This window comes from Dipodomys spectabilis, unplaced genomic scaffold (assembly GCF_019054845.1).
Source record: "Dipodomys spectabilis isolate Male_0828 unplaced genomic scaffold, ASM1905484v1 ptg000157l, whole genome shotgun sequence".
Taxonomy (NCBI): Eukaryota; Metazoa; Chordata; class Mammalia; order Rodentia; family Heteromyidae; genus Dipodomys; species Dipodomys spectabilis.
In genome coordinates, this window is record NW_024870834.1 from 447875 (window position 1) to 473725 (window position 25851).

General features: G+C 50.7%; 1 protein-coding gene and 1 non-coding gene across 3 annotated transcripts in view; one reads left to right on the plus strand and one right to left on the minus strand.

Annotated features, from left to right (window-relative positions):
* Nucleotides 1–3921: 3921 nt before the first annotated feature.
* Wdr25 (WD repeat domain 25) overlaps nucleotides 3922–25851 on the minus strand; it is a 128287-nt gene continuing 106357 nt past the window's right edge. For both annotated transcript variants that reach the window (XM_042692549.1, XM_042692550.1), the window contains 3 exons: nucleotides 7873–8043; nucleotides 4871–5011; nucleotides 3922–4332 (listed from right to left, as the gene is read on the minus strand). In XM_042692549.1, the coding sequence (XP_042548483.1) occupies nucleotides 4111–4332; nucleotides 4871–5011; nucleotides 7873–8043 (534 nt within the window). In that variant the 3' untranslated portion in view covers nucleotides 3922–4110. The remainder of the gene's footprint in view (nucleotides 4333–4870; nucleotides 5012–7872; nucleotides 8044–25851) is intronic.
* LOC122118900 lies at nucleotides 6317–6420 on the plus strand. Its single transcript, XR_006149453.1, has one exon. It is a non-coding gene; the product is annotated as a U6 spliceosomal RNA (small nuclear RNA).

Consider the following 25851-nt stretch of genomic DNA (forward strand, 5'->3'; position numbering starts at 1 on the left):
CCTCCACAATGTCTTCCCGGACCTTGCTCTCCACCAAGATGGGCTCACAGCTCCACCCCGCCACCCCTGCACCGGGGCCCTTTGGGTTGTCCAGTGAACTCATCACTCCCTTGCTTGCTATCTCGGTTTACCCAAAGTATTTTTTTGTTGTTGGTGGTGGTGGTCATGGGGCTTGAACACTGGGCCTTAGCACTGTCACTGAGCTCTTCAGCCCAAGGCGAGTGCTCTACCACTTGAGCCACAGTGCTGCTTCTGGTTTTTTGGTGGGTAATTGGAGATAAGTCTCAGAGCCCAGGCAGGCTTTGAACCGAGATCCTCAGATCTCAGCTTCCTGAGTAGCTAGGATTCCAGACATACGCCACCAGTGCCCGATTCAAAGTACACTCTTTAGAATTTCCTTTAGTGTAGCCTGCTGGTGGCTGAGACTGCAATCCATTATGTAGCCTGGGCTGACCTTGAACTCATGATTTCCCTCACCTCAGTGCTGAGATTACAAGTGTACACCACCATGCCTAGCTAAGCTCTGTTCTTATTGTCCTGAAAAGTATTCTGCTGGGGATAGAAAGCATCCTGCTTTGTGTATATGTAAGTTCCATATCTTAGGGAAATTGTAGAAAACCAAAAGTCAGAGACGGAAGAAAAAAACAAGATTACCAGGAAGGGGGGAGCTCCAGGCGAAGCACGACCCATATACATAACCCTTCTGGTCCATGTAACTCTTCCTGGTTATTGTCTTTTTCTTCTGTCTCTGATTTTTGGTTTTCTACAATTTCCCTAAGGCACACCTGCGTGAGATTCCTTGTTAGCTTTCACAGGGACTCTGTGTATCTGTGGATTGATGTGTTCTTTTAGTCAGTTCTGGAAAATCCTTGACCTTTTTTTTTGGGGGGGCAGAAGGGGTTCCTCAGGGTCTGGGTACTATCTCTGAGCATATTTGCTCAAGACTGGTGCTCTGCCACTTGAGCCACAGCTCCACTTCCAGTTTTCATTGGTTAATTGGAGACTTTTCTGCCCAAGTGGTCTTTGAGCTGTGATCCTCAGATCACAGCCTCCTAAGGAGCTAGATTACAGTAGTGAGCCAGCAGCATCTGGCAGACCTTTTCCTTTTTCTTGGTCGTGGGGCTTGAACTCTGGACCTGGGGTGTCCCTGAGCTCTTCAGCTTAAGGCAAACACTCTACCATTTGAGCCACAGTGACACTTCCAGTTTATTGGTGGTTTATTGGAGATAAGGGTCTCATGGACTTTCCTACGCAGGCTGGCTTTGAACCTTGGTCCTCAGATCTCAGTCTTCTGATTGAGATTACAGGTGTGAGCCTTTAAACAGTATTTTCCAGCATTCTCTTTCTGCTCTGCCTCTGGAACTGTGGCAGACCCTCTACTGTCATCTTTCCGCCGCTCTCTCCTGAATTTCCCTGATTTTGTCTCACGCCACTGCAGTCAGCATGACTCCTCGCGTGTTCACTCAGCCACTGGGTTTGTTTTCATTTCAGTGGTGAACGGCTTTCACTTCCAGCAGTTCTGTTTGTTGTTTTACAGATGTACTGTGGGCCTGCGTCTTCCTATTCCCTGGAGCTTCTTTAAAGCTCATCCCTTGTTTTTGTAAAGCTCGCAGCGTAGCCAGCTCCCAGGCTGGGTCTGGCCCGGCCGCCGTGTGGTGTCTGAGTCAGCCAGCGCCTGCTTCCACCCTTGCTGCCATGATCAGCCCTGACAGGGGTCTGGCCGGCCCCTGTGCCTGCAGAGCTCTGCAAGGTGTGGCGAAGGCACATTACACCTGCTTCCTTTGGGCACCTGGGGGCCCTTCCCATTGAGGGCCACTCACCCCAAGCTCATCACCTGGCTTTAAAGCTAGCCCCAGATGGGCCCTGAAGTTCCGGCTCTGGAGCACCTAAAGCTTTCAGACCCTACGCCAGCTGGTGCTCCTCAGCTGGTTGTCTGGTGCTCCACTTTCCCTGACTTCAACTCCAGGGACCCCAGGGCTCACACACACACGTGCCGCTGGTCCAAGCCCTGCCCTGGGTTGGGGCTTGGTGTTTCCCTCCTGACCTCTTGCTAGATCCAGCTGTGACCCTCTGCTGGCCTCTGGGGAATCCGGCTCTCCCCCCTAGGAGCCCCTAGGTGGGGGAGGGAGGGGACACTGGGCTCAGGGCATCCAAATAGGGAGAGTCCCCACCACTCCAGGCCAAAGAACGGAGAAGGTCAGGAGAGGTTCATGGTGAACGTTGAAGCATGAATAGGCAAAGGGAAACACTCGTAGAAAGGCACGCACATGTGGCACTGGGGAATTCCCAGCTGTCCCGTGCTCCCGAGTGGCTCCCCCGCAGGCTCAGCCGCCAGCAGGGTCCCTGGAGTGTTGCCACAGCCAGGCTGTTCCTGTTGGCGCTCCCGTACACACGCGGTGGGGCTGGGAAGGCAGTGGTATTCCCTCCGCCGCCGCCATGCCCTCTCCCTCCACTCCTTCCCGCTTCATCTTCAACGAGGCCATCTGTGCATCCACGCGTGTTCGCCTCACTCTCCACTGGGGCAGTGCCCAGCTGGGTCGGGGACGCAGGCTTTGCAGGCAGGCGGCCCTGGGTGCAGGCTCCGGGGTGGCAGCCTCTCCGGGCGGGGCCGTGTGTGGCACAGGCAGAGGAAGCCGCGTTTCTCCACCGCAGCTCGTGATCTGGCAGGCAGGATGGGGGTGCACCTGGGCCCAGGCGGGGGGGGGGGGGAGGACCCCGCGCTCCCTGTTCACTTCTGCTCAACACTAAATTTAGCTCTCTGCTTTTTAAATTGCAAATGGTGAACTCTAGATACCTTGCCAGGTGTCAAAGTCACTGCGTGTGGAGGCTCTCTGGAAGAAAGCATTTGGAAAAGGACATGGCCAACGCAGAGCCCCTGCCTTTCCCCCCTGAAGCCAGCTCTGACGGGGAGGGGTCAGCGGCAGGTCCGTTGGGGCCCATGTCAAGAAACCAAGTCCCTAGGGAGGTAGCAGTAGGACATCCACAGCTGCTCCCCAGGGGCCCTGCACACCCCCTCCCTGCAAGTCACAGCTGCAGGTCAGATGAACTGGACTACCAAGTTCTTCCCCCGTGTGTCCCACTTCACAGAGGGGTAAGCTGAGGCTCAGAGGTGCCAAGTCCCACGCTACCAGGGCATGCCTTGGGATCTGAGCTGGTCTCAGGGCTCCAAATGCCCCAGGATCATGGGCCGAAGGCTTTGTGTAGGTTTGAGAGGCTGGACAGCCAGGGAGGAAGGAGAGGCCGGGGAGGAGAGGCTGTCCCAGACCTCCCTGTGTGCTGGGAGCAGACAGATGGGTGGTGGGGAGAGGGCTAATGCAGGGGGCAGCAGAGCCGTGAGGCGGGGCGGGCAAGACCAAAAGGAAGCAGGCTTCCCGTTCTGCTCACACCTGCACCGCTCACTCGATACATCTGAGCGGACGCCCTCACAACACTCCAGCCCCACACCCCAGCTAAGAAACATCTTCCCCCACCAAGGCCTCCAAAGGTCATGTTCTCCCCGCCAGCTGTCCAAGGGACCCTGGATTTTTGGGATGGCCCCTCAACTACAGTGGCACTGGCCAGCTGAGGCCCTGGGAGCTGAGCGTTCTCCCAGGGAGGGAGGGAGGGTCTTCAGGGACCCTGCTTCTCCTCTGCAGGACAGATGCACGGCCTGTTCAGTGCGGACACTGGCCTGCAGCACTGGGAAAGCAGCAGCTAGGGGCCTGGGGCATGGATGGAGCGGGGAGCTGACCGGCCATAGTGCCTGGTAGAGAGAAGGGCCACGGAGCTATGGGCTTGGGGGCAGACCCCAGACCCAGGCCCCCATGTGAGAGCACCCCAGAGCGGCGGTGCCACCACAAGTCCCACCGTGCTGTCTCCAGAGCCCGGCGGCGGCAGAGCAGGGGACGCCAGCCACACACATGTGCTGCCCAAACCTCCTCAGAAGCAGCAGGACACACATTTATTGGGCATCACCAGGCATCTGACACTTTCTTCATACAGCACTCACACCCAGACAGCTTCTTGCCCCCTCTGCACAGATGAAGAAACTGAGGCCCGGCAGACGGTGGAAATGGCATACCCCAATCCCTGCCTCCTCCCAAGGAACAAAGGGAGCCCCAGGCATGGGCGTCACTGCCAGATCTTGATGTCGCCTCCCCAGGAGCAGGTGGCCAGGACAGAGGGCAGCACGGGGTGGTAGGTGGTGCCGAGGCAGGCCTGCGGGTGTCCCTGCAGCGTGCATGCCCGGCGGGCGGTGCGGAAGCTGAACATCAGGACGCGGCCATCGGCGCTGCCTGTCACCAGCAGCTCTCCACATGGGGAGCACTCGCAGCCCACGGCGTAGCCTTCCACCTGCAGAGAGCGACACAGCCATGAGCGGCCTCCCTGCCCGAGGGCGCTGTGGGGCACCAGCTGGCAGGGGGCAGAGAGGGGCTTCAAGGTCCAGCAACTTTAAGGCCAAAGCTTCTCCCAGGGGGCCACAAACATGGCTGGACTAATAAGATCTGGGTGTGGCAGCCTGGCGTAGCGGGGAACCCGGCCTCGGTGACAAATGATGAACCCCCCTCCCCACCAACCCCAGGAGGAAAAACAGGCCTCGCGCAGGAAGGGCCTCCCTGGTGGGCCTCATGCCCACCCCGTGTGAGCTGCCTCCCATCTCCCTGTCCACAGCCGGAAACTGGATGTGGCCAGGGTCTTGAGTGGACCTCAGCCCACGTGGCACAGTCACCTGGAAAAGGAAGTAGAATCTACCCATGTGGAGGGGGGTCCATGCACCCTGGGGTTCCGCATCCATTCATGACGCCACCCAGCAAAGGCACTGGGGCTCAGGCAGTGCTCAGCTGGGACTCAGGCAGTGCTCAGCTTGGGGTGGGGGGGAGGGCGAGGTTACCTTGTGCCCTTCGTAGCGCCGCCGCCTGCTCATCCGGTAGGGCCACACGGCCGAGAAGAGGGCCAGGTAGTTGCCGTTGGTCTGTGCCAGGAATACAGGCTCCCTGGGGTGCAAGGCGAGGCTGGGGCACGTGTACCTCTCCTAAGAAAAAACAGGGCCACAGGATGAAAGGAGGCCTCAGGTCGAGAGGAGGCAGCTGGAGTCTCCTGGCTCCAGAGAGCCAGCCCACACGCTGTGCTTGGGGCCCGGGGCCCAGCCCCTCTCTCTCCCCAGCCATGGTGGGGGTCTGAATGAGGTCCTTCTTGCTGCACCAACTCAGTGACCTGGAGGAACACAGATATGCTGTGCATGTGCCAACGGCAGCCTGACATGGAATTCACTGGGCTAGAGCCGAGGCTGGGCGGTAACGCTCCTGCAGGCTGCGCCGTCTCCAGAAGCCACCTGCAACTGCTGGGAAATGAATCCCCAGACGCGCTCACGTCCTGGGTCCTGAGGCCTGTGACTGCAAACCAAGAACCTTAGCGGATACGAGCAGGTGAAGGGGGACGTTACCCTCCGCCACTGTCCTGCATGCCATCGTGCAGCCCCTAAAGAGGGAGGCGGGAACGCTTCTCTCCCGGAGGGGCTCTGGAGGAAGTGGCCCTGCCACCCTGGTTTCAACCCAAGAATACATCCTGTTAGTACAGATGTCTGGCCTCCAACCTGGGAGAAGAAATTTGGGCTATTTCAAGCTACCAAGTTTGTGGTCATGTTTCCAGTGAAATAGAAAAAAAGACACTCATCTCTCTACCTCCCCAGGAAGCTGAGGTGGCTGGTGAACAGCCAAACAGAAGATAAAGACAGCACACTATGCAAAGCGTGAGGGAGTGTGGATGGGAGGGCAAAACTGAGAGAGAGCGAGGGAAGGGGTGAAATATGCTCTTCACCCCACTTCCATAACTGTAGCCCCTCTGCACAAAACCATTTTAAAAACCATAAGGGGGGCAGAAAACACCCTGCAAACCTCCCCTCTCCTGGAGTCTGGCTTGGCCTAAATATTATCCATGAGTGGCCAAAGCGGCCTGTAACACTAGACCACATGGGCTGGATGATGAGTCCACTCCCTAGCATGACCTCACAGCTCAGTCACCGGCGTAGGAGGCATGGGTACACCTCCCCTCCGCAGCAGTCCCCCCCCCCCCCCCCGCCTGCCTCCCGAGCTTGGCCACAGGCCTTGGTGTTCAGGAGGCTCTTCGTGACCAGATGTGCCCTCTGGCCCCAACCAGTGAGGGATTGCACTGGAAAACCCTGCTGTGAAGTCTAGAGGTGACTTTGCTCAGGTTCACTCTGAGAACAAAAGGCAGGGTGGAGGAGGCACACAGCTGTACGTGATAAGTATGTTAAGATTCAGGGTGGAGGCACCAGAGATTAGTCATGGCTTATTTGAAAGCTCCACAGAAGATGATAGTGCTGTTTTGGCAGCACACACACTAAAACTAGAATAATGCAGAGAAGATTAGCATGACCCCTGAGCAAGGATAACAGAAATTCATGACGAGTGGCATAAATAAAGGTGGTGGTGGTGGTAGCGGTGGTGGTCCATGGTGGTGATGACCGCAGCGGTGATTGTGGATGAGGATGATGAGGATGACAATGACCGCAGTGGTGACAGTAACAATGATGGTGGTAGTAAACGAAATAGTGATCATGGTGATGGTGGTCGAGATGATGGCGATGGCGGTGGTACTGGAGATGGTGGTGGCGACAATGGCAGTAATAGTGATGGTATAGGAAGGATAGAAATGGTGGTGGTGGTAATCATGATGGTGGTAAGTGACAGAGATGGTGGTGGTGGTGATGGTGGTGATGATGATGGTGGTGTTAATGGAGATGGTGGTGGTGATGATGATGTCAGTACTGATGGCTATGGTAATCATGACGGTGGAGGTGACAGAAGTGGTAGTGGTGGTGGTGGTGGTGAATCATGGTGGTGGTGGTGATGGTGGTGTTAATGGAGATGGTGATGGTGATGATGACGTCAGTACTAATGGTGGTGATGGTAATCATGACGGTGGAGGTGATAGAAGTGGTGATGGTGGTGGTGGTGGTGAATCATGGTGGTGGTGGTGATGGTGTTAATGGAGATGGTGGTGGTGATGATGATGTCAGTACTGATGGCGATGGTAATCATGACGGTGGAGGTGATAGAAGTGGTGATGGTGGTGGTGGTGGTGGTGAATCATGGTGGTGGTGGTGATGGTGGTGTTAATGGAGATGGTGGTGGTGATGATGATGTCAGTACTGATGGCGATGGTAATCGTGACGGTGGAGGTGATAGAAGTGGTGATGGTGGTGGTAGTGGTGGTGAATCATGGTGGTGGTGGTGATGGTGGTGTTAATGGAGATGGTGATGGTGATGATGATGTCAGTACTAATGGTGGTGATGGTAATCGTGATGGCGGTGGTGATAGAATGGTGATGGTGGTAGTGACAGAGGTTGGTGAGGGTGATAATGGTGGTAGATATGATGATGGGAATGATGGCAGTTTTGGTAAGGACAGGTAAAGGATGATAGAGCACTCTGTACCTGGCAGTATAATATGCCCTTTATGAGAATTCTCTCTTTTAATTCTTGAAACTACTCCATAAAAAGTCATAATCTCCTCAATTTTCTAATGAGGAACATGAAAGTCAAGGAGGCTAACTAATGGCTGTCAAGTTCTAACTTCAAGTCCCAGCTCTGAACTCCTGTGACGCCTGGCAGGGCTTCCGGGGAGGCGCAGGCCAGGCCTTGGCCAGGCGTGGCTGCTGAGGGCAGGGGCAGGGGCCAGAGGCCATCTTCCCCTCTCGGGGGGCTGTCCCCGCCTAGGGGAGCAGACCCTGACTTTCACCTTCCCCCGCCGAGAGACTCCAGGCCCTGCAACCCCAGCCTGAGGACGGGGGCCCGGCACCCCACGGGGAGCAGGACTGCGGCAATGTGCCTGAGACTGAAATCAGGGCCCACCCCTCGCAGGCCGGCTCACATGGAAAATCTGGTTAGAGATTTTGGCGGAGGTCCTGAAGTCCCAGGCAATGATGGTGCGGTCGGCGGAGTCCCGGGTGGAGGCATCCGTGCTGCTCAGGAACTCAGAGCCTTCCTGGAGGAAGAGGATGTCCAGGGTCTGCTGGATGGTCGCCTTGTAGCCTCTCACCACCTGCAGGAGTAGGCACAGGTCACACTGGCAGGGCCTGGAAGCACAGCGCCGGTGCCCACCCAGCGGGGAGGCCGGGGGATGGACAGACTTACTGAAGGCCAGTCTGGTCCATGCCCCACCCACATGTGGGGTCACCCACAATGCCCCCCCCAGCTCCCCAGCAGACCAACATCTGTCTTTCTTGGGAGATGCTGTGATGGAAGCCTGGCCCGATGGCCATTCCCAGCACCCCTGCTGGAAGCTGGGCAAGTCCACCTCCCAGGCAGACAGGGGACCCTTGGAGGTAGCTGGAACCCCGTGAAAGTGCGCGGGGGAAGGGCTGGAGCCTTGCTCCCGGGCTGAGGAATGCAGTGGCGGCCAGCAACCGCAGTGTCCTATTTTGTGAGAGTCTGTGGGTGCGAGGTCCTGAGTGACAGTCCCTGGGGGAGTGACCACCACACAGGGCGCCAGCATTCTTGGAGACGGATATAAAGCCGAATCAAGGGGATGCACTTCCGCTTCAGAGGCACATTTCCTCTCCCAGCACCCTCAGTGGTATTCCACAGCCTCCAGCCTCCCAAACTACACTGTGGCCACAGGCACACCATGCCTTTCCAGAGCTGCTCGTCGCCCCCTGCTCCTCGGCCAGCACACCTGGGGCAGCGGGGCGTGGCGGGGGGGGACCAGGACCCCCAGCAGCGGTGGCCAAACTCACAGATGGCATGACAGTATATTACAGTGCTGAAATGCCAGGCCCAAGTGCCCGCCATTGTGACGGAAGCAGCGTGATGGGGGGGGGGGGGGGCCTGCGGACCTGGCCGCGGTCACCAGCCGCCAGGGTGCCACTGCGAGGCTGCAGCGCACACAGCTCTTGGTCCCTTGGCCCTGCCTGCCATGAAATGAGTTCATGCCTTTCAAGATGTTCAGTGAATGCATTCCATTGTCCTCCTTCAAATGTGTGTGCCCAGTTCACATTCCAGTAGCACCCCCGTAAGCCCCGCTTGCACTGGGAGGGAGGTATTAAGACCCACTCTCCAGGCCAGGCCGATTCCTGCCTCTCCAAGTTCCTGGCAGCACATTTCTGGACATAGGTAAGCAACACACGCTGCTCTTCTGTGATACAATCACAAGCAGACTGGTGAGAACCGCTCTGCCTGTGCCAGGCGGCTCCTAGCTCCTTGGCAGAACTGCAAGCTTCCACATGGTCTTAGTTGAATACCACAGCCCCAGTGAAGGCCCCTCACCCCCTCATCCCACAGGGATGATGCATGAAGGGGGGTGCAGGTGGGAGGGCCCTTCCTGCCACTCGGAGTGAGGACCACTTCTCCCAGAGGCCACGTGCCTCTCGGCCATCAGCCGTCCCCAGCCGAACTCCCAGCGTGCCCGCCAGCGCTGCCACCTGCCGCCCGAACATATGGAGGAGAATGAAAGGCGGTGTCCTGACCATTTTCTCAGAATGCCTGGGAATGGCTCCACTCACGGGGGCATCATAAAGGTGACCGTTCAGGATGCCAGCTGGGTTAGGGGTGCTCCCTGCCTGTGAAACCCGCTGCTAGAGGAGGGTGGGGCAGCCGGGTGCTCACTGGCACGTGACCGATGTGCCTTCCTGCTGCCCGAGGACACACGACCCGTCTGTATGTCTAGAGCAGGCTTTGCAGTGTCTTCATGACACAGGCAGCCGGTGTACCCCATCCCAGGACATGGCCACTGTCCACAGCCTGGTTGGCCAGACCAAAAGGGGAGCCTAGTTCAGGGGCAGTCGTGCCCTCCATGTTGGGTAAGTGGGCAGCTGGCCTTGGGGAAAGTAGAAGATGAACCACACCCTACCCAGGAGATGGAAGCCACTTGAGGGCCTTAAGGCGGCATGCTAGAGAGCCTGGCCACTGCGGACCCAACTGCCTCTCCCAGAATTCTGGGAGACGCGCAGTCTGCGCCCACAGACAGCTACGCAGCAGGAGTGTAACCTCACACAGCTCACAGGGGGCAGCCTACCTGCCACCAAGTGCACCCTGTTGATACATTACCAAAAAAAAATTATACTGGCAAAGGAAAAAATGATATAAACATGAGAGGACAACACAGTTGACTTTCTCTGAAACATGGGGCTTGGTTTTCTCTGCTATGACTCCAAAGTAAGAAACAATTAAGATCTAATACACAGACAACTTCTCAAAGTAGATGAACAAGACCACAACTCTATGGGGGAAAAATGTGTGAGATTTCCAGGCATAATCCCAGCTACTCTTGGAGGAAGTGGTCAGGAGGATTATACTTCAGCTAAGGCAAAAATGTATCAAGATCCCATTGCAACAAACAAGCGAGGCATGGTGGTCCATGTCTGTAATCCCAGCTCCTAGTAGGTATAGGAAGGAGGATCACGATGTGAGGGTGATCTGGTACAACAGCTGTCACCCCATTGATGGCCAGGGTTGATTCGGCTGATCTGGCTGGCTAGGCGGGTGTCCTCTTCCTCCCTCACCGCTCCATGTGCGTCCCTCCCGAAGCTGCGCCCTCGGTCGAAGAGGACGACCATCCCTGATAGGGGAGGACCCGTCTTTGGTCAAGGGTATACGAGCAGCTGCGCTCCCCTGCTAGAACCTCCAAACAAGCTCTCAAGGAAGGAGGATCATGGTACAAAGTCAGCCCCTGGGCAAAAATTAAAGCAAAAGAGGGCTAGGGGCATGGCATAAATAGTAGAGTACCTCCTAACAAGCATAAGGCCCTGAGTTTAGACTACAGTAATGAAAAACGGGGGTGACGGAGGGACAAGGCAGTAAGAGAATATAGTTCATAGAAAAGAAAACGGCCCTCTCACCGCATTCAGACCCAAGGGCAGCACAAACTAATCCACACAGGATGCCACTCTCACCGAGCAAATCAGTGAGATCCCACATCCAACAGCAACCCCCACCTGGGGAACCACGGAGTGGGGGGGGCCCTCTGGGCAGCTAATTACAGCTGCCAGAAACACGCAGCACAAGAGCTGAGCTGTTTGCAGCAAACTGCAGAGGAGCTGTTACTCAGCTGCACATGCATGCCACTCAGCACCTTTTTTCTTCTCTCTGGCTCTTTCTTTGTCTCTGTCTCTGTCTCTCTCTCTCTTTGATAGTGGTATTGGGGTTTGAACTGGGCATTTCTGAGATAGGACCTTGCTTTGTGTGTGTTTGTGAGATCAGGACTGGCTTGGACTGTAATCCTCCTATTTATGCTTCTCATCACAGCTGGAATAACAGGCATGTACCACCACACCTAGCTTTTTCTGTTGAGATGGGGGGTGTCTCATGATCTTTTCTGCCTCTGCTGGCCCCAAACCACAAGACTCACGCTGCGGCCTGCTGAGTATCTAATATTACTGGGTCGAGCCCCAGGTGCTCAGCATCCAGCACTCACTTCTAAGAACAGATCCTAAGGCTACCCCAGCACTATCCCAGCATGATGCCAGTGCCAATGCCAAGGACAGCAGCAGTTCTTGTGAAAACGGAGACCTGCAAAGAAGCCGGCGCCATCAGGCAAAGCCTGTGGGCACTCTGTAAGAATCATTTCCACACTCTGGAACAGGAGGGGCTGCAGCAAAGACTGTCCCTTCTGCCCTGCCCTGCCTGAGCCAGCTCCGGGACCAGATGCTCAGTTGAAGAAGGAGGTGAGAGGTGACAGGAACAGGAAGAGAAGCCAAACACAAAAGCAAGTAAGGGGGAGCCTGCTCTAGAGGAAAGGAGAGAACAGAAAGGGGAACACTGGGTTACAGACCCAACTCCATTTCTCTAACCACATCTTGTTTTGCAGATTTGACTCAGAAGCTGACTTTGTACCATGATCCTCCTTCCTATACCTACTAGGAGCTAGGATTACAGACATGGACCACCATGCCTAGCTTGTCTGTTGCAATGGGATCTTGTTACATTTTTGCCTTAGCTGAACTATAATCCTCCTGACCACTTCCTCCAAGAGTAGGTGGGATTATGCCAGGTGCCAGTGGCTCCTACTTGTAAGCCCAGCTGCTCAGGAGGCTGAGGAGTGGAGGTACTCAGCTCAAAGCCAGCCTGGGCAGAATAGTCTGCCAGACTTCATCTCCAAAATAACAAGCAAAGCATGGGGCTGGAAGCATGGTTCAAGTGGTAGAATGCTAGCTGAGTGAGCAAGCAGGGCAAGCTCAATCAGTGAGGGCCCTGAGTTCAAATCCAACTACAAGAAACAAAGAAAGAAAACGGGGTAACAGTTGTTTTTTTTTCTCTGTACAAGGGAAGACAGCAAATAATTTTGGGTCCTGAGGAGTCACTTGTTATTGTTGTTGTTTTTGAGTCTGTGTTACAGCAGTCAAATAGCTAAAAGCCAATCTTAGCTCAATGGCCTAAGAAAAATAGGCCACAAGCCACAGTGAGCCGATCAATTGTTTTGCCAACTCTTTCTCAAGACTCATGTACATATTTTGTTAAATTATGCAGCAAAATTAACTTAAGAAGCAATTTTTAAAATGTGAAAGCAAATTAAGCAGATGCAATTAACCAAGTATTGATTTGGTACTTTTAACCACACAAATAGGATTTCTTTTAGGAGACTTTAAAGTATAGTAATTGAATCACTGATCATTGGCTAAATATGCATTATTAATAGAAAACCAGCAACTTAAATGAGGAGCCTAACTTCATGAGCTGCAAGACCAATTCTAGTCATTCATAGCCAATGCACAATATATACACACACCTGAACTGTGTCAGGGAAAATAGAAAGCTTTTCAGTGACAAAGATTAAAAACATGCAAAGGAATAAAAAAAATTCCACCATATTCCATTTGAATCAGAAAAATCAGTATAAACAACATCATCTTAACAAAAAAGGAAGTATTGCCTAGCCCTGGCGCCTGAGTTCAAGCCCCAGGAACAGCATATATAAATAGACAGACAGACAGATGATGGATAGATAGATAGATTTTGCACAGGGCTAAGTGTCAAAAGGAGCCTCAAAGTAGTACGTGGGAAACTAGTAGACCACCATTAGCAATAATGTGAAATCAGCTCTAGAAAAACAGCTTCCCCAAAACAAAACTTAAAAGCAAGCCTCAAAAGAAATAAGCCATTTCCAGCATCCAAGGAAAAAAAGGAAACCCTCAAAAATAGATGATGCAACAAAATTCTGCACACCCAGCAGGTGAAACTCCTAGTAACTGAAAGCCAGTAAAAAGTGATCAGACTTGAGAGCAATCCAAGCAAGAGGATGTCTGCCATAATGAAGGAGAAATAACCATCAACAGAATAGAGCCACGGATGAGCTGGGGGCGGAGGGGAGGGGAGGATGGGGATAGAGAAACAGTTATAACTGCAGGCAGCACAGATTCAAGACAGAGGAAATGGCAAGAATGTTAAAGACCATGCAGTGAAGCTTCTTCCACAGGACCAAATCAAACATGCAGATGTGAAATAAAAACAGTATCTTTACAAAAGGACTAGTAAACTTGGAGACACAGAATGACCAGCAGATCGTGAGTTGTGAATGTGATTGGAAAGCAGGATGGGGAGCTAGGCATGGAGATTTGAGAATCCCAGCACTTGGGAGGCTGAGGCAGAATCTTGGGACCAACCTGGGGCACAAAGTGAAACAATGTCTCAAAAACAAAAACAAAAATTAGAAAAAAGAGGGAAGATGGGTTGGAGATTGAGAGAAACCAAAATCAAAATCAAAGAAATAAATGATAAAGCATTTCCAAATTTGATTAAAACTGTAGGCCCACAGATACAAAACACTCCACAAAGCCTAAGATACACAGTGAAAATGATATATCATTTAGGTTACTTGAAACCAGGACCAAAAATATCTCAAAAACCAACAGAGAAAAAGATGCATAGGAAAGAAGAAAGGCAAGAGTCCTGAGAAAGAAGGAAGCCAGAGGAGGTGAGCATGCTGACATTGTGAGAAGAAAGAGATTCACTTGCTTTCCATGAATGCCTTATGGACAAAACACAGGGTTTCTTTTCCCCAGACAAACAGAAGCTGAAACAACCCATAAGCAGAAGACCAGAAATGCACGGAACATTAAAGGAAGTCCTGAAGAACATGTTAGCAGATCTGAAATGACACAAAACCCTCATACATACACATAGGAAAAAACATAAAAATGGAAGTATGTTGGAAAATGTTAATGCTATTTTTGTTTTGCTTTGTTGTTTTGATTTTTTTTTTTTTTTGGTGGGACTGGGATTTGAATTTGGGGCTTTATACTTGCTAGGGAGAGCCTCTATTGCTCCTAGCAATTGTGTGTGTATACACGCACGCACGCGCGTGCACACATGCCAGTACTGGGACTTGAACTCAGGGCCTGAGTGCTGCCCCTTAGCTCCTTCACTCAAAGTTGGTACTCTATCATCTGAGCCACAGCTCCTCTTTTGGCCCTTTTTTGTGATTAATTGGAAATAAGAATTTCACAGACTTTCCTGTCTAGGCTGGCTTTGAACTGAGCTGAGATCCTCAAATCTCAACCCCCAGAGAAGTTAGGATTATTGGCATGAACCACTCCAGTGGCCGGCTAACAATGTTTTTTATTACCAAAATATTCTGAAATAAGCCAAGGGCTAGTGGCTCAAGACTATAATCCTAGCTACTCAGGAGGCTGAGATCTGAGGATTGCAGTTCAAAGCCAGCTGGGCCAGGAAAGTCCGTGAGACTCTTATCTCCAATAAAAAATACCCAGAAAAGGCCAGAAGTGGTTCTGTGGCTCAAATGGTAGAGCACTAGCCTTGAACAGAAGCTCAGTGAGCAGCAGCTCAAGGACAGCACCCAGGTCTTCAGTCCAAGCCCCAGGACCTGCCAAATAAACAAATAAATAAATAAATAACAGCTTTCAACAAAATAATAATAACGCATTATGGAGACTCTAACATGAACAAATGCATGCCAATGATAGCATGAAGACTCTATGGAATGAAACGGAAAATCTGTAAGTTGTCTTGAAATTCTTATAGAAGGTACGAACACCTGCAATCCTGGCTACTTGTGAGACATAGATCAGGGAAGCATGCTTCAAGGCCAGCCAGGGCATAGAAGTACTCAAGACCCCATCCCAACCAATGTATGAGCAAAGTGGTGCATGTCTGTTATCCCCAGAGACACAGGGAAGCACAAATAGGAGGATCACAGCCCAGACTAGCCCAGGAATAAAGGGAGACCCCACTTCAAGGCAAAAATGGTCTAGAGGCATGGTTCAAATAGTAGAGAAACTGCTTAAGTATAAGACCCTGAGTTCTATCCTGAGTAGCACCAATGAGACAAATAGACAGAGAATATGATTGAAGGGAGACAAGTATTAAAGCAATCTACAACACACAGAGTAACAAAAGAGATGAAATGAAATCATTAAAATACTAAATTAACCTAGAGGGGAAAAGAAATAGATTAAACAGATTAATAAACAACAAGATGCCAGATTTGAACTCCACCACATCAATAATCCCATTAAGTTAGATCAGAATAAATAACCTCTTAAAGGGGAAGACTGTTGGACAGGATTAAAATTAGAAAGCAAGACCTACCTATACACTGCATAAAAGACACCCACTTTAAATAGGCAAGCATAAGTAGATTAAAAGTAAAAAGATAAAGCATGCTGATAATAATCAAAGAATGCCAATGTTAATAACAGACAAAGTAGATTTCAGTGCAAAGAATATTATGAAGGACAAAAGACTTTTCACAATGATAAAAGAGACAATTTAATTCATTAGAAGAAAATAATAATCCTAAATGTTTAGGCAGCTAATAACAGACCTTCAAATTAAATGCAGGAAAGCGAACAGAAGTAAAAAAGGAAAGAGATCAACTCCTATGTTCACACGTTTCAGCCAGCTGTCCTGTTCCTGCTATCATGACAAGATGCCTAGGGTAGACCACTGGTAAATAACAGAAGTGCAAAAGTCCAAGATCAAGGTACCAACAGACTGGACGAGGGGCCAGGACCTGTGCCTCACACACAGCAAAGGGGCAAGAGTTGTGTGCTATATACAAAATGCTTCGTGTGGCAGAAGTGGAAGGGTTAAAGGGGCCTGGTTAGTTTGCTCCAGCCCGTGTGTGTGTGTGTGTGTGTGTGTGTGTGTGTGTGTGTGTGTGTGTGTGTGTGTGTGTGTGTGTGTGTGTGTGTTAAAGGGGAAGGGCTAAAGGGGCCTGGTTAGTTTGCTCCAGCCCGTGTGTGTGTGTGTGTGTGTGTGTGTGTGTTGTGTGTGTGTGTGTGTGTGTGTGTGTGTGTGTGTGTGTGTTAAAGGGGAAGGGCTAAAGGGGCCTGGCTAGTTTGCTCCAGCCCGTGTGTGTGTGTGTGTGTGTGTGTGTATGTGTGTGTGTGTGTGTGTGTGTTAAAGGGGAAGGGCTAAAGGGGCCTGGCTAGTTTGCTCCAGCCCGTGTGTGTGTGTGTGTGTGTGTGTGTGTGTGTGTGTGTGGTGTGTGTGTGTGTGTGTGTGTGTGTGTGTGTGTGTGTTGGTACTGCAGCTTGAAATCAGGGCCTGGGGGTGTCCCTTAGCTTTTTTTTGTCCAAGGCTGATACTCTACTGCTTGAGCCACAGTTCTACTTCTGGCTTTTTGCTAGTAAGTTGAAGAAGTCTTTTGTTGTTGCTCTTTATGTTTTCCTTTTATCTTTTTTAAATAACTTTTTAATTGTAAAAATACTGTACAGAGAGGGGTTACAGTTACATGAGCAAGGTAATCAGTACATCCCCCCCCCCCCCCCCCCCCCCGGCCTAAATTGTAAAGTTCATTTTTCAACATAGTGTTACAATGGGTCAACCTGTATCCCTATTTAAACATTTTGTTTTTTCCCTTCCCCTCCCTGTTTATCTGTCTTTGGGAGGGTAAAAAAAAATCAGAAAGGATATAAAACACTTGAAAAACCCTACCTATCAAGCAACATGATAGAAGTGGCACTCATCCCTCGGCAGCAGAATCCACACTGCACACAGGTCTGCACCGATGAGGACAGGCCGTGCAAGTGGCCTCACTATGTAATGAAAGGATTCAAATGAACAGCATACAATGTATGTCCTGTGACCACAAAGGAATTAAACTAGAAACTAAGAGTAAAGACATTTGGGGAATACTCAAGTGGCTGGATGCTAAGTGGCACACTCTTAAATAATCCATGGATCAAAGGTAAGTCAAAATAAAGTATTCTGAACTGCATGACAGCGAAAGCCCAATGTGTCAGGCTGTCTCCACTGCTCACACCTATAATCCGAGCTGCACAGAGGGCTGAGGTCCCAAGATTGCCGTTCGAAGCCAGTCCAGGCAGAAAAGTCTCAGAGACTCTGTCTCCAATTAACCAGCCAAAAGCCAGGCTGAAAATATGGATCACCTGGTGATCCGAAGAACTGGTTTTTAAAAAAGCGAATTACTTTCTTCTAAGATCAGAAATAAACAAGACAAGAATGTTCACTCTTACCATGTCTACACAGAAGTTAGAGTTCAAACAATAAAGAGAATGAAATAAACATAAAATTAAATAAAATCAATCAATAAATGGCATCAGATTGGAAAAGAGTTAAAATTTTTATTCACAAATGATTTAATCATCTACGTAGAAAATACAATAGAATCTGACAAGAAGCAACCAGAGCTAGAATTCAGCAGAGTTGCCTAACTGGAGATAAAGTCAAATACTCTGTTTCTTACATATTAACAGTGATCAGTTAAAATGAAGAGTTTTAACTACCTGCTATAATAGCATCAAAAGTATAAATACTAAGGGACAAAGTCTGACAAAACTGTGAAAGCCTTGCACTATGAAAACAGCAAAGAGCCGGGCTCCGGTGGCTCATGCCTGTAATCCTAGCTACTCAGGAGGCTGAGATCTGAGGATCACGGTTCAATGCCAGCCTGAGCAGGAAAGTCCATGAGACTCTTATCTCCTATAAACCATTAGAAAACCAGAAGTGGCGCTGTGACTCGAGTGGTAGAGTGCTCGCCTTGAGCTGAAGAGCACAGGGACAGCGCTCAAGCCCAGAGTTCAAGCCACACAACCAACCAAAAAAAAAAAAGTTAAGAAAACAGCAAAGCACTAGTGACAGAAATCAAAGCAGATGTAAATGAAGTATACTATGTTCATGGATTGAAAGACTCAACATTGTTTAGAATTTGTTTCTTCCAAATGACTCTACAGGTTAGAAGTACCATTTAACTTGTTAGAAATTGGAAAAGTGATTATGAAATTAAAACCTAAGTATAAAAAATAACCTAATCAAAAAACTTGGAACAGAATTGGAAAACGTATACTAGTTGACATCAAGCTTCATTGTAAGCATAGTAAGAACAGCAGCACAGAGATAGACAGAAGTCCATAAAACAAGCTGGGTGCTGCAATCCCAGCTACTCAGATCTGAGAAGAGCAGGCAAGTCTGTGAAACTCTTATCTCAATTAGCCACCCAAAAGTAGAGTTTGGCTCAAGTGTTAAGAGTGTCAGCCCTGAGCCAAAAAAAAAAAAAAAGTAAATAAAGAGCACAAGGGAGCAGAAGGAAGAGGAGGAGAAAGAGGAAGAAGAGGAGGAAGAATAAGAAAAAGCAGCGGCTGCGGTGGTGGCAGCGGCAGCGGCAGCTGGCATTGAAGCAATTCTTGAGATGGGGGAGGAAGAGAGGAATGTGTTCAATGACACCACGGGGATGCAATCGGGAAATAAAAGGGCAAGCAACTGGTTTATTGCCTAATAAATAAGTTATAAGGAAAACAAAGTAGGAGAGAAAGCTACAGATTAAACAAGACTTAGGAGACTTATCAAGCAAGTATTTAGACCCTGAAAGTCAATGATGAGGCATCTGGGGGTGTTGGAACACAGATCGGATTACATGACGGTCTTAAATTGTTGGAAGGGGTGATGGTATTGTAAAGATTTTGTAGGCCTTACCTTCTTGAAGAACCAAAAGGTATTTACAAATGAAATGAGTGTCTGGGATTTGTGTCAAAAATAATCCAGTGGGGAAGGCTAGGATTACAAGATAAAACAAGGTTAAATCGGAACCTGGCCTGCATGGAAATTCATTAAACTGTCTTTCTACTTCGGTATATATTTAAATTTTGCACTAATAAAAAGTTTCTTTCAAGTGCTCTGTGGGGAGGAATTAGCTCCACAAATGTTCCTCCTTCTTCTTATTAATGGGGCCTGAAATAATAGGTGGAGAGGGGACCGCTGACATCAAGCAGTAGGTACAGAGCAGACATAATTAATGCAGCGGTGCGGCTGGGACAGCCTGCATCTATCTGTCCTGCTCTGCCCAGGCAGGGCCCAGTGCCACCTGCCTGTGGGATCTGCTGTCTTGAGAGGTGGGCCAAGCTGGCCGGGAGCCGGGCGGCACTGTGTTGTGTAAGTGAATTCTGCTACCTAGGTGCTGGTAGTTTCTATAGAAACCACCAGAGACACGCTATTCCGGAGAGCACAGAGCGTCTCCACTGGCCAGCACTGGCTTTGTTCACACCTGCCCATCAGCATCCTAGAGCCAACCTATCAAAGCACCCTTGTGGCTCACTTTTAAAATAGGTACAGCTCATTATAAAGCACCTGCTCTCAAGTGTTTCCAGGGAAACAGAGGCCCCAGGACACCCCTCTGGAAATTCATTAGCATTTAACACTTCTTAATGAGGCTTGAAGACACGCATGCCTTGATAACCACGTGCGGGGAGGGTACCTTCCCTTTCACGGTTAGGCATGACTGATGAGCTGCGGGCTCCCGGGACCCCGTCACCACATGCCAGCAGCCAGCAGCCAGCAGCTAGCAGCTGGGTGTGTCCTGGGAGCCTTCCCATCTCCAGAGCAGTCCTCGGATGTTCAGGGCTGCATCGGAACCTAAACACAGAAAGGGTAGAGGTCCTGCCCTGACAAGTTTGAGCCACCAGAGTGATACTGTTTCCCGAGTCTCCAGGAAATGAAGGCGTGCAGGCACGCATGCACGCACGCATGCGCACACACACACACATACATACACACACACAGAAGATCTCCATCTCCATCCATACAACCTCTTAGCCTTCATTCCCTGATGTGTGGTGCCCTTTCATGCCACAGGGCCTTGTTCATTCCTTGGGTCTACCTTGACTGGCTGTCTAGAAAACTCCTATGCATCCCTTAAAACTCTTTAATGACCAGCTTCCCAAATAGGCTAGAAGCATCCATGGCAGCTTCCACTGGGCTGTTTCCTTCCTTAGCAGCGAGGTCAGGTCAGGGATGGGGTGGGCCCTCATTTCCTTCCATCTCCTGGCCAGCAGGATGCTGGTGGGATAGGGTTAGTGTGTGTGTGTGTGTGTGGTTGGGGGGGGGGGGGCAGGCTCTGTCATGAAGGCCACAGTGGAGCCTTCTAGCTGCAGACGGGAGCTTTGCTCCCCACCAGCCACACCACTCTGCCCCTCCCTGGCAGCTGGAGAACTGAGGAACAGAGATGGCCACTTTCTGGGGTGGCTCCAAAACATGCTAGGGATTTTTCCCTGGAGGGGGCAACTGTAAAACCGCCCCTCAGACGACTCAGAGGGGGACAGCGTCCCCTGTTCAGAGCTGGGGGGGGATCCCCTAACCAGGTGGCACAGCTCACGGAGCAGCTCCTGGGCACGGGGGGTGGGGGGGCGGCTAGCTCCCCCGTTACACCTACAGCTCTTTCCTTGCATTCTGAGTTCCTACTTACCCAGCCATAATTAATTCACTTCTCCCTTTTAAAAATTAATCAAAGGCACAGAGCATGTATGCCGAGCCTCTGATTGCCTGTGATGACCCTGTCGTCACACTGGGTAGAAAGCGTCTGCAGGGAGCAGATGCCTGGCGTGGTGGTCAGGCTGGCATCTGCCAAGGGAGAGGCAGAGACATCACCTGCAGGCAAAGCTGCGCACGGCTCAGGACTGTGTCACTGGGAGCTCACACGGACACAGCCTGCTGAGACAGCAAGTGACTTTTATCAAACACCTACTGTGTACACATGACGTGAGACCATCCTAATCCTCACTGTGGAAAGCTGAGAGTACTGTCTTTACTGCATAGATGAAGACACTGAGGTCCAGAGAGGCAAAGTGTCTGGTTCAAGGTCACACAGCCAACTGGAGGCATTGTTAACTGCACTAGATCTATGGGCCACCATTTGTAACTAAGCCCTCCATACCACATATCAGGCTACCTGGTGTGAAGGACAGAGTAGCTGCTCAATTAGTGTTTGCTGAGTTGGACATGCAGCCAAACATACCCACAGAGAAACCAAAATGATGGAGACTGTGAAATTTTAAATTATAGACACAGAGCGCAAGGGAAAGGAGGAAATGCAGAAACAGACGATTACACATGTAACTGTGTTGTCGATTCTCTCAAGTGATAAATTGGTTTTCCTCCCTTTGCAATGGAGCTGTGAGGTAACATAAGGTTCTACCAACACCACCGCCACTCTGGAGGGCCCAGGCCTGTGCTTCGGTGCTGGGCTGGCCTCCTCTACAGGGCCCCCAACCCTGAATCAGTAGTGTGGGGAGATGTACCGGGGCCCTTCCCAACCGTGGACAAAAGAGTCTGCCTCACAACGCCAGGCCCTGCTAGCCCCAGTGACCACACAGGGCTTCGGGGAGGGGAAACTGCCCAGTGTGGCATCGCATTGATGGTGACTAAAAGGACCTTCGGGGGACACATAAGCAGGTCCCCAGAGGCCAGAACCCTGCATGCCTCCAACTGTCACCCACCTGCCCTCCCACCTTCCCAAGCAAGGCACCCTGGAAGGAGAGCCCCCTCACTCAGGCCTGAGAAGAGCTGAGCTGCCCAGCTCCTACGCCGCTGACCTGGGAGCAGGGGTGCCCCAGGATAGGACGGGTCCTGAGCCACACAGAACCCAGCAGGGCAGTGGTGAGGATGAGGGAGCCACCCTCCACTCATGAGCATAAACAGCAGACCAGCAAAGAGTTAATGGGTCAGCCGTGTGTGTGTGTGTGTGCGTGTGCGCACGTGCACGAGGGCACGCGGGCATGCCTGTGTATACATGTGCATGCACATGTGTGTGCAAATGTGCTCACATGCATGTGCATTATGTATGCACACATGTTATGCATGTTGCATATGTGTGTGTTGCTGTTGTTGTTGTCTACCAGGAACAGGACCCAGGTTTCCCCTGGATGGCAGTGGGGCCAGCGGGCTGCAGATCACACTTCTCACTGCCTGGGACCCAGACCTTCTGTCACTTCGGGGTTCCTCCATCTACCCCACAGCTATGGATGTCCAGTCTGGACGTCTGGCCCAACTCCAACGCTGCCTTCTATATTCACTGGGCAGCTAAGGAATGCTGGCTGTTGGGGTAGTGAAGGCCTGGCTGGCCTGTGAGCAAGGTCCGAGGGGTGGTTAACCCAGAAGACAGTGAATTTCACACACTAGGCCTGCTCAAGCACAGGCAGGAGCTCTGCGGGAGGGCTGCCTCCCCTGGCCCACCTGCCTTGACTTCCAGCCCTTCGCCTTCCTCTCCACGGGGCTGTGCCCCTCCCTGCTCCTCCACCACCCTATCCTAGCCCATCTCGGCACCAGCTCCCTCCCTAGGGGAGAGGTAGGCATGGCTCAGCCTCATCTGTGCTAGAAACAAGCAAACAAATGAACTCCACTGCTCAGGTGAGCTGGTTATGCCTTCCAGGAGGAAGCGGGCCATGACTGGCACAGACACGCTGGCTAGAAACTAGATAGAAACCCAGGTGCACTCTTTGATCAATTCCACATTTAGGAAATTAGATGCTCGTCTTGGTGTTATAATAAAGCAAACACTAGAAATGTTATAAATACTCAATAATAAAAGACCAGTTAAAAGCATTATGGCATATTGGGTAATTATTAAAAATTACAGCATCCAAAAGCTTTTTAACAATATAGGAAATGCTAATGATATACTATTGAGCGAGGGAAAATTATATAAAAATGTAAATGCATAGGCATGCGAGACCTGTACTGAAGAATGCCGTCCCCCACCCCCCAGCTGAGCTTCCGGGGCATCGTCTGCCTGCCTACATGGTACCACGATCCAAGCGGCCACCCGGTGGTGGCCGCCCTTCTGTGGTCAGAATGAACATCTAGAGCCCCCTCCCCTCTTCTCTGAAGGAGAGCCACACCTGGGTCTCCGGTGCCCTTTTGAGCACCCTGAGCCTCAAGAGAACCCCCCCCCCCCCCGGCCTTTCCTGCTCCTCTCACATCAAGTAATGGACAGCAGGGGAAGGGGCAGGGCTGTCTCCAGCCCAAGTGGCACTGGTACGTATTGTTTTTAAATGCTGTCAGGCAGCCGGGCGCTGGTGGCTCACGCCTGTAATCCTAGCTACTCAGGAGGCTGAGATCTGAGGATCGCGGTTCAAAGCCAGCCCGGACAAGAGAGACCGTGAGACTCCTATCTCCAATAAACCATCAGAAACCCGGAAGTGGCGCTGTAGCTCAAGTGGTAGAGCGCTCGCCTTGAGCTGAAGAGCTGAGGGACAGCGCCCAGGCCCAGAGTTCAAGCCCCACGACCGACAAAAAAATAAATAAATAAATAAATGCTGTCAGGCATGGCTTGGCCAGGGGAACCAGGCTGAACCCCTGTCTGCACGCAGGAGGCAACCTGTACAAGCTCACAAGCTGGCTCAGGAAAGGAAAGCATGGGGCCTTGCTGTTCCTGGCATGAGTTAGCACGTGTAGGCAGTGGGCCACAGCCTGGCAAGAGCCTGTGGCCTCTTTTAATCCTGAAAGCTAGGGAGATGTTGTACGTATACAGCAAGCACTCGGCAACTGCTTGATGAGTAAATGAGTTGAAGCAGAATCAGACTTTGCTTAAACAACTTGAAGTTAGCCAGGTTCTGGTGGCTGTAATCCCAGCTACTCAAAAGGCTAAGACTTGAAGATTGTGGTTGAAAGCCAGAGCACAGCTGTGGTTCAAGTGGAAAGCAAAGCCTTAAGTAAATAAGCTCAGGGACAGTGCCCAGGCCCTGAGTTCAAGCTGCCCCAGTACTAGCACCCCAAAAAAGGCAAGTCAATATGACTGAAGTACATTATATGAATGTATGGAATAGAATAATGACGCACTCATTTTAAAAGGTAGAGTGAGAAGAAAATAGGAAAGTAATAGAGGAGCTGGAGCCTTTGTAAATACAGGGATAATAATTAGTAGGAAGGATTACAAGAGCATATTGTGGACACGTCTTCGCATACACAATTCACAACGGTTGTAATGAGTGAATTCTCTGAAGCATGCAACCCTTTAAAGCTCACTTCAGGATGGAATATCTAATCTGAACAGTCCTATGTTCAACTTCAAAGATCAGATGAGACACCACTTTGTACTCACTAGATGGGTATAGTCAAAAAGACAGGTAGGCTGGGATGGTGACTCACACCTATGATCCCAGCATTTGGAAAGCTAATGCAAGACTGAGTTTGAGGCCTGGGTTACATCAGTAGATCCTGTCTCGGAAAGGAAAAAAAAAAAAAGCCCATTAAATGAAAACCTGAGCAAAGAGAATCATTCTTCCTAGATCGGTAAGAGAAGTAAGGTCAAAGGGCAAACAGGGGCTGGTGTGTGGCACTTTGGTCAGATTAGCTGATAGTTGGGGGGGGGGGGGGCAGAGGGGGAGGGTGTTGTTAATTGTTTTTCAGTTTCAGGGAAACTGTGGCTGGCATGCTGCTAGAAGGCCAGTGTGGGCAAGTCCGGAAAACTTAGGAAGCTCAGTCATAGTCATCAGGTGTTCCAGAGTTTTACCTTCAGCCATCTAGGAGAAAATTCTCCTGGGGCTTCCAGCTGAAGAAGAAAAGATCTGGGATGTAACTCAGGGGTAGAGCTCTTGCCTAGAGTGTGCCAGGTCCTGGGTCAGTCACCAGGGAGTGGGAGAGGAGAAGAGGAACTGCATATTTAAGAAAACCTGAAAACCCCAAATCTGTAACAGTGTGTGGCCTCAAGGACAAGCGGCTGGTGTGGCAGAGCTGGTCAGCTTGATAGATGCACATGTCTGTCACATGTCAGTGACAACACAGACATGCCAAAAGCATTGCACAAGTTACCTCCAGGCCTGTGCCTAGGGACACAATGAAGCACACGTGAATGATGCGTTGACACTTGGTATCTCAATGTTCTCCTTCTGCATATGTCTACACGCCACAAACCAGAAAGACAGAAACCCAAAAACATTTCTGATCTCAAGCATTTGGGGGAAGGAATTCTCAGCCTGTACTTTGAAATACCCTGGAATGGAAGGAGGTCTTCGCTCAGGAAAAACTAACCAGGACCCAACCTGCTGGGGTTGTATCAGACTTACTGACCTGGGGAAAGGCAATTTCCGATCTCAGTTGGCTCATGCCCCCACCTCTCCAACCTTCTCTTTGAGGAAGACAATACCCAATCCAATCCGCTCTGGATATACTGCCCCATCTAAAGGAGTGAGGACTGAGATGCACGGGTGAAGCTCCGTCAGAGGCATAGGCTTACAAAGACAGACCAGAATGCCTCCACGCAGCCTTATGCTGCGTTACTAGCGTCCTATCTATACCAGTTCTGTTCACATGCATGCCTGATCTGGCTAGTACGAACCACAAGGCATGCTAAAAGGCAAAACATATTCTGAAGAGACAGAGCAAGCATCAGGTCCAACCCATCATGAGATATGAGAGATGTAGGGACAGACTAGGGACTTAGAACAACTATGACTACCATGCTAAGGGCTCCAGGTCAGTAGAAAAACATAACCATAAGCAGATGGGGAAATTCCAAGAAGGATCAAAGACACGGTCAAGGTCAAAAACACTGAAACAGAGATGGAGAATGCTTTTGATGGCCTGGCCAGTAGCCTGGACACGAATGAGGAAGGATTTTTGTGCTTGGTGATTTCTCAATAGAAAAACTCCAAAATTTTTAACA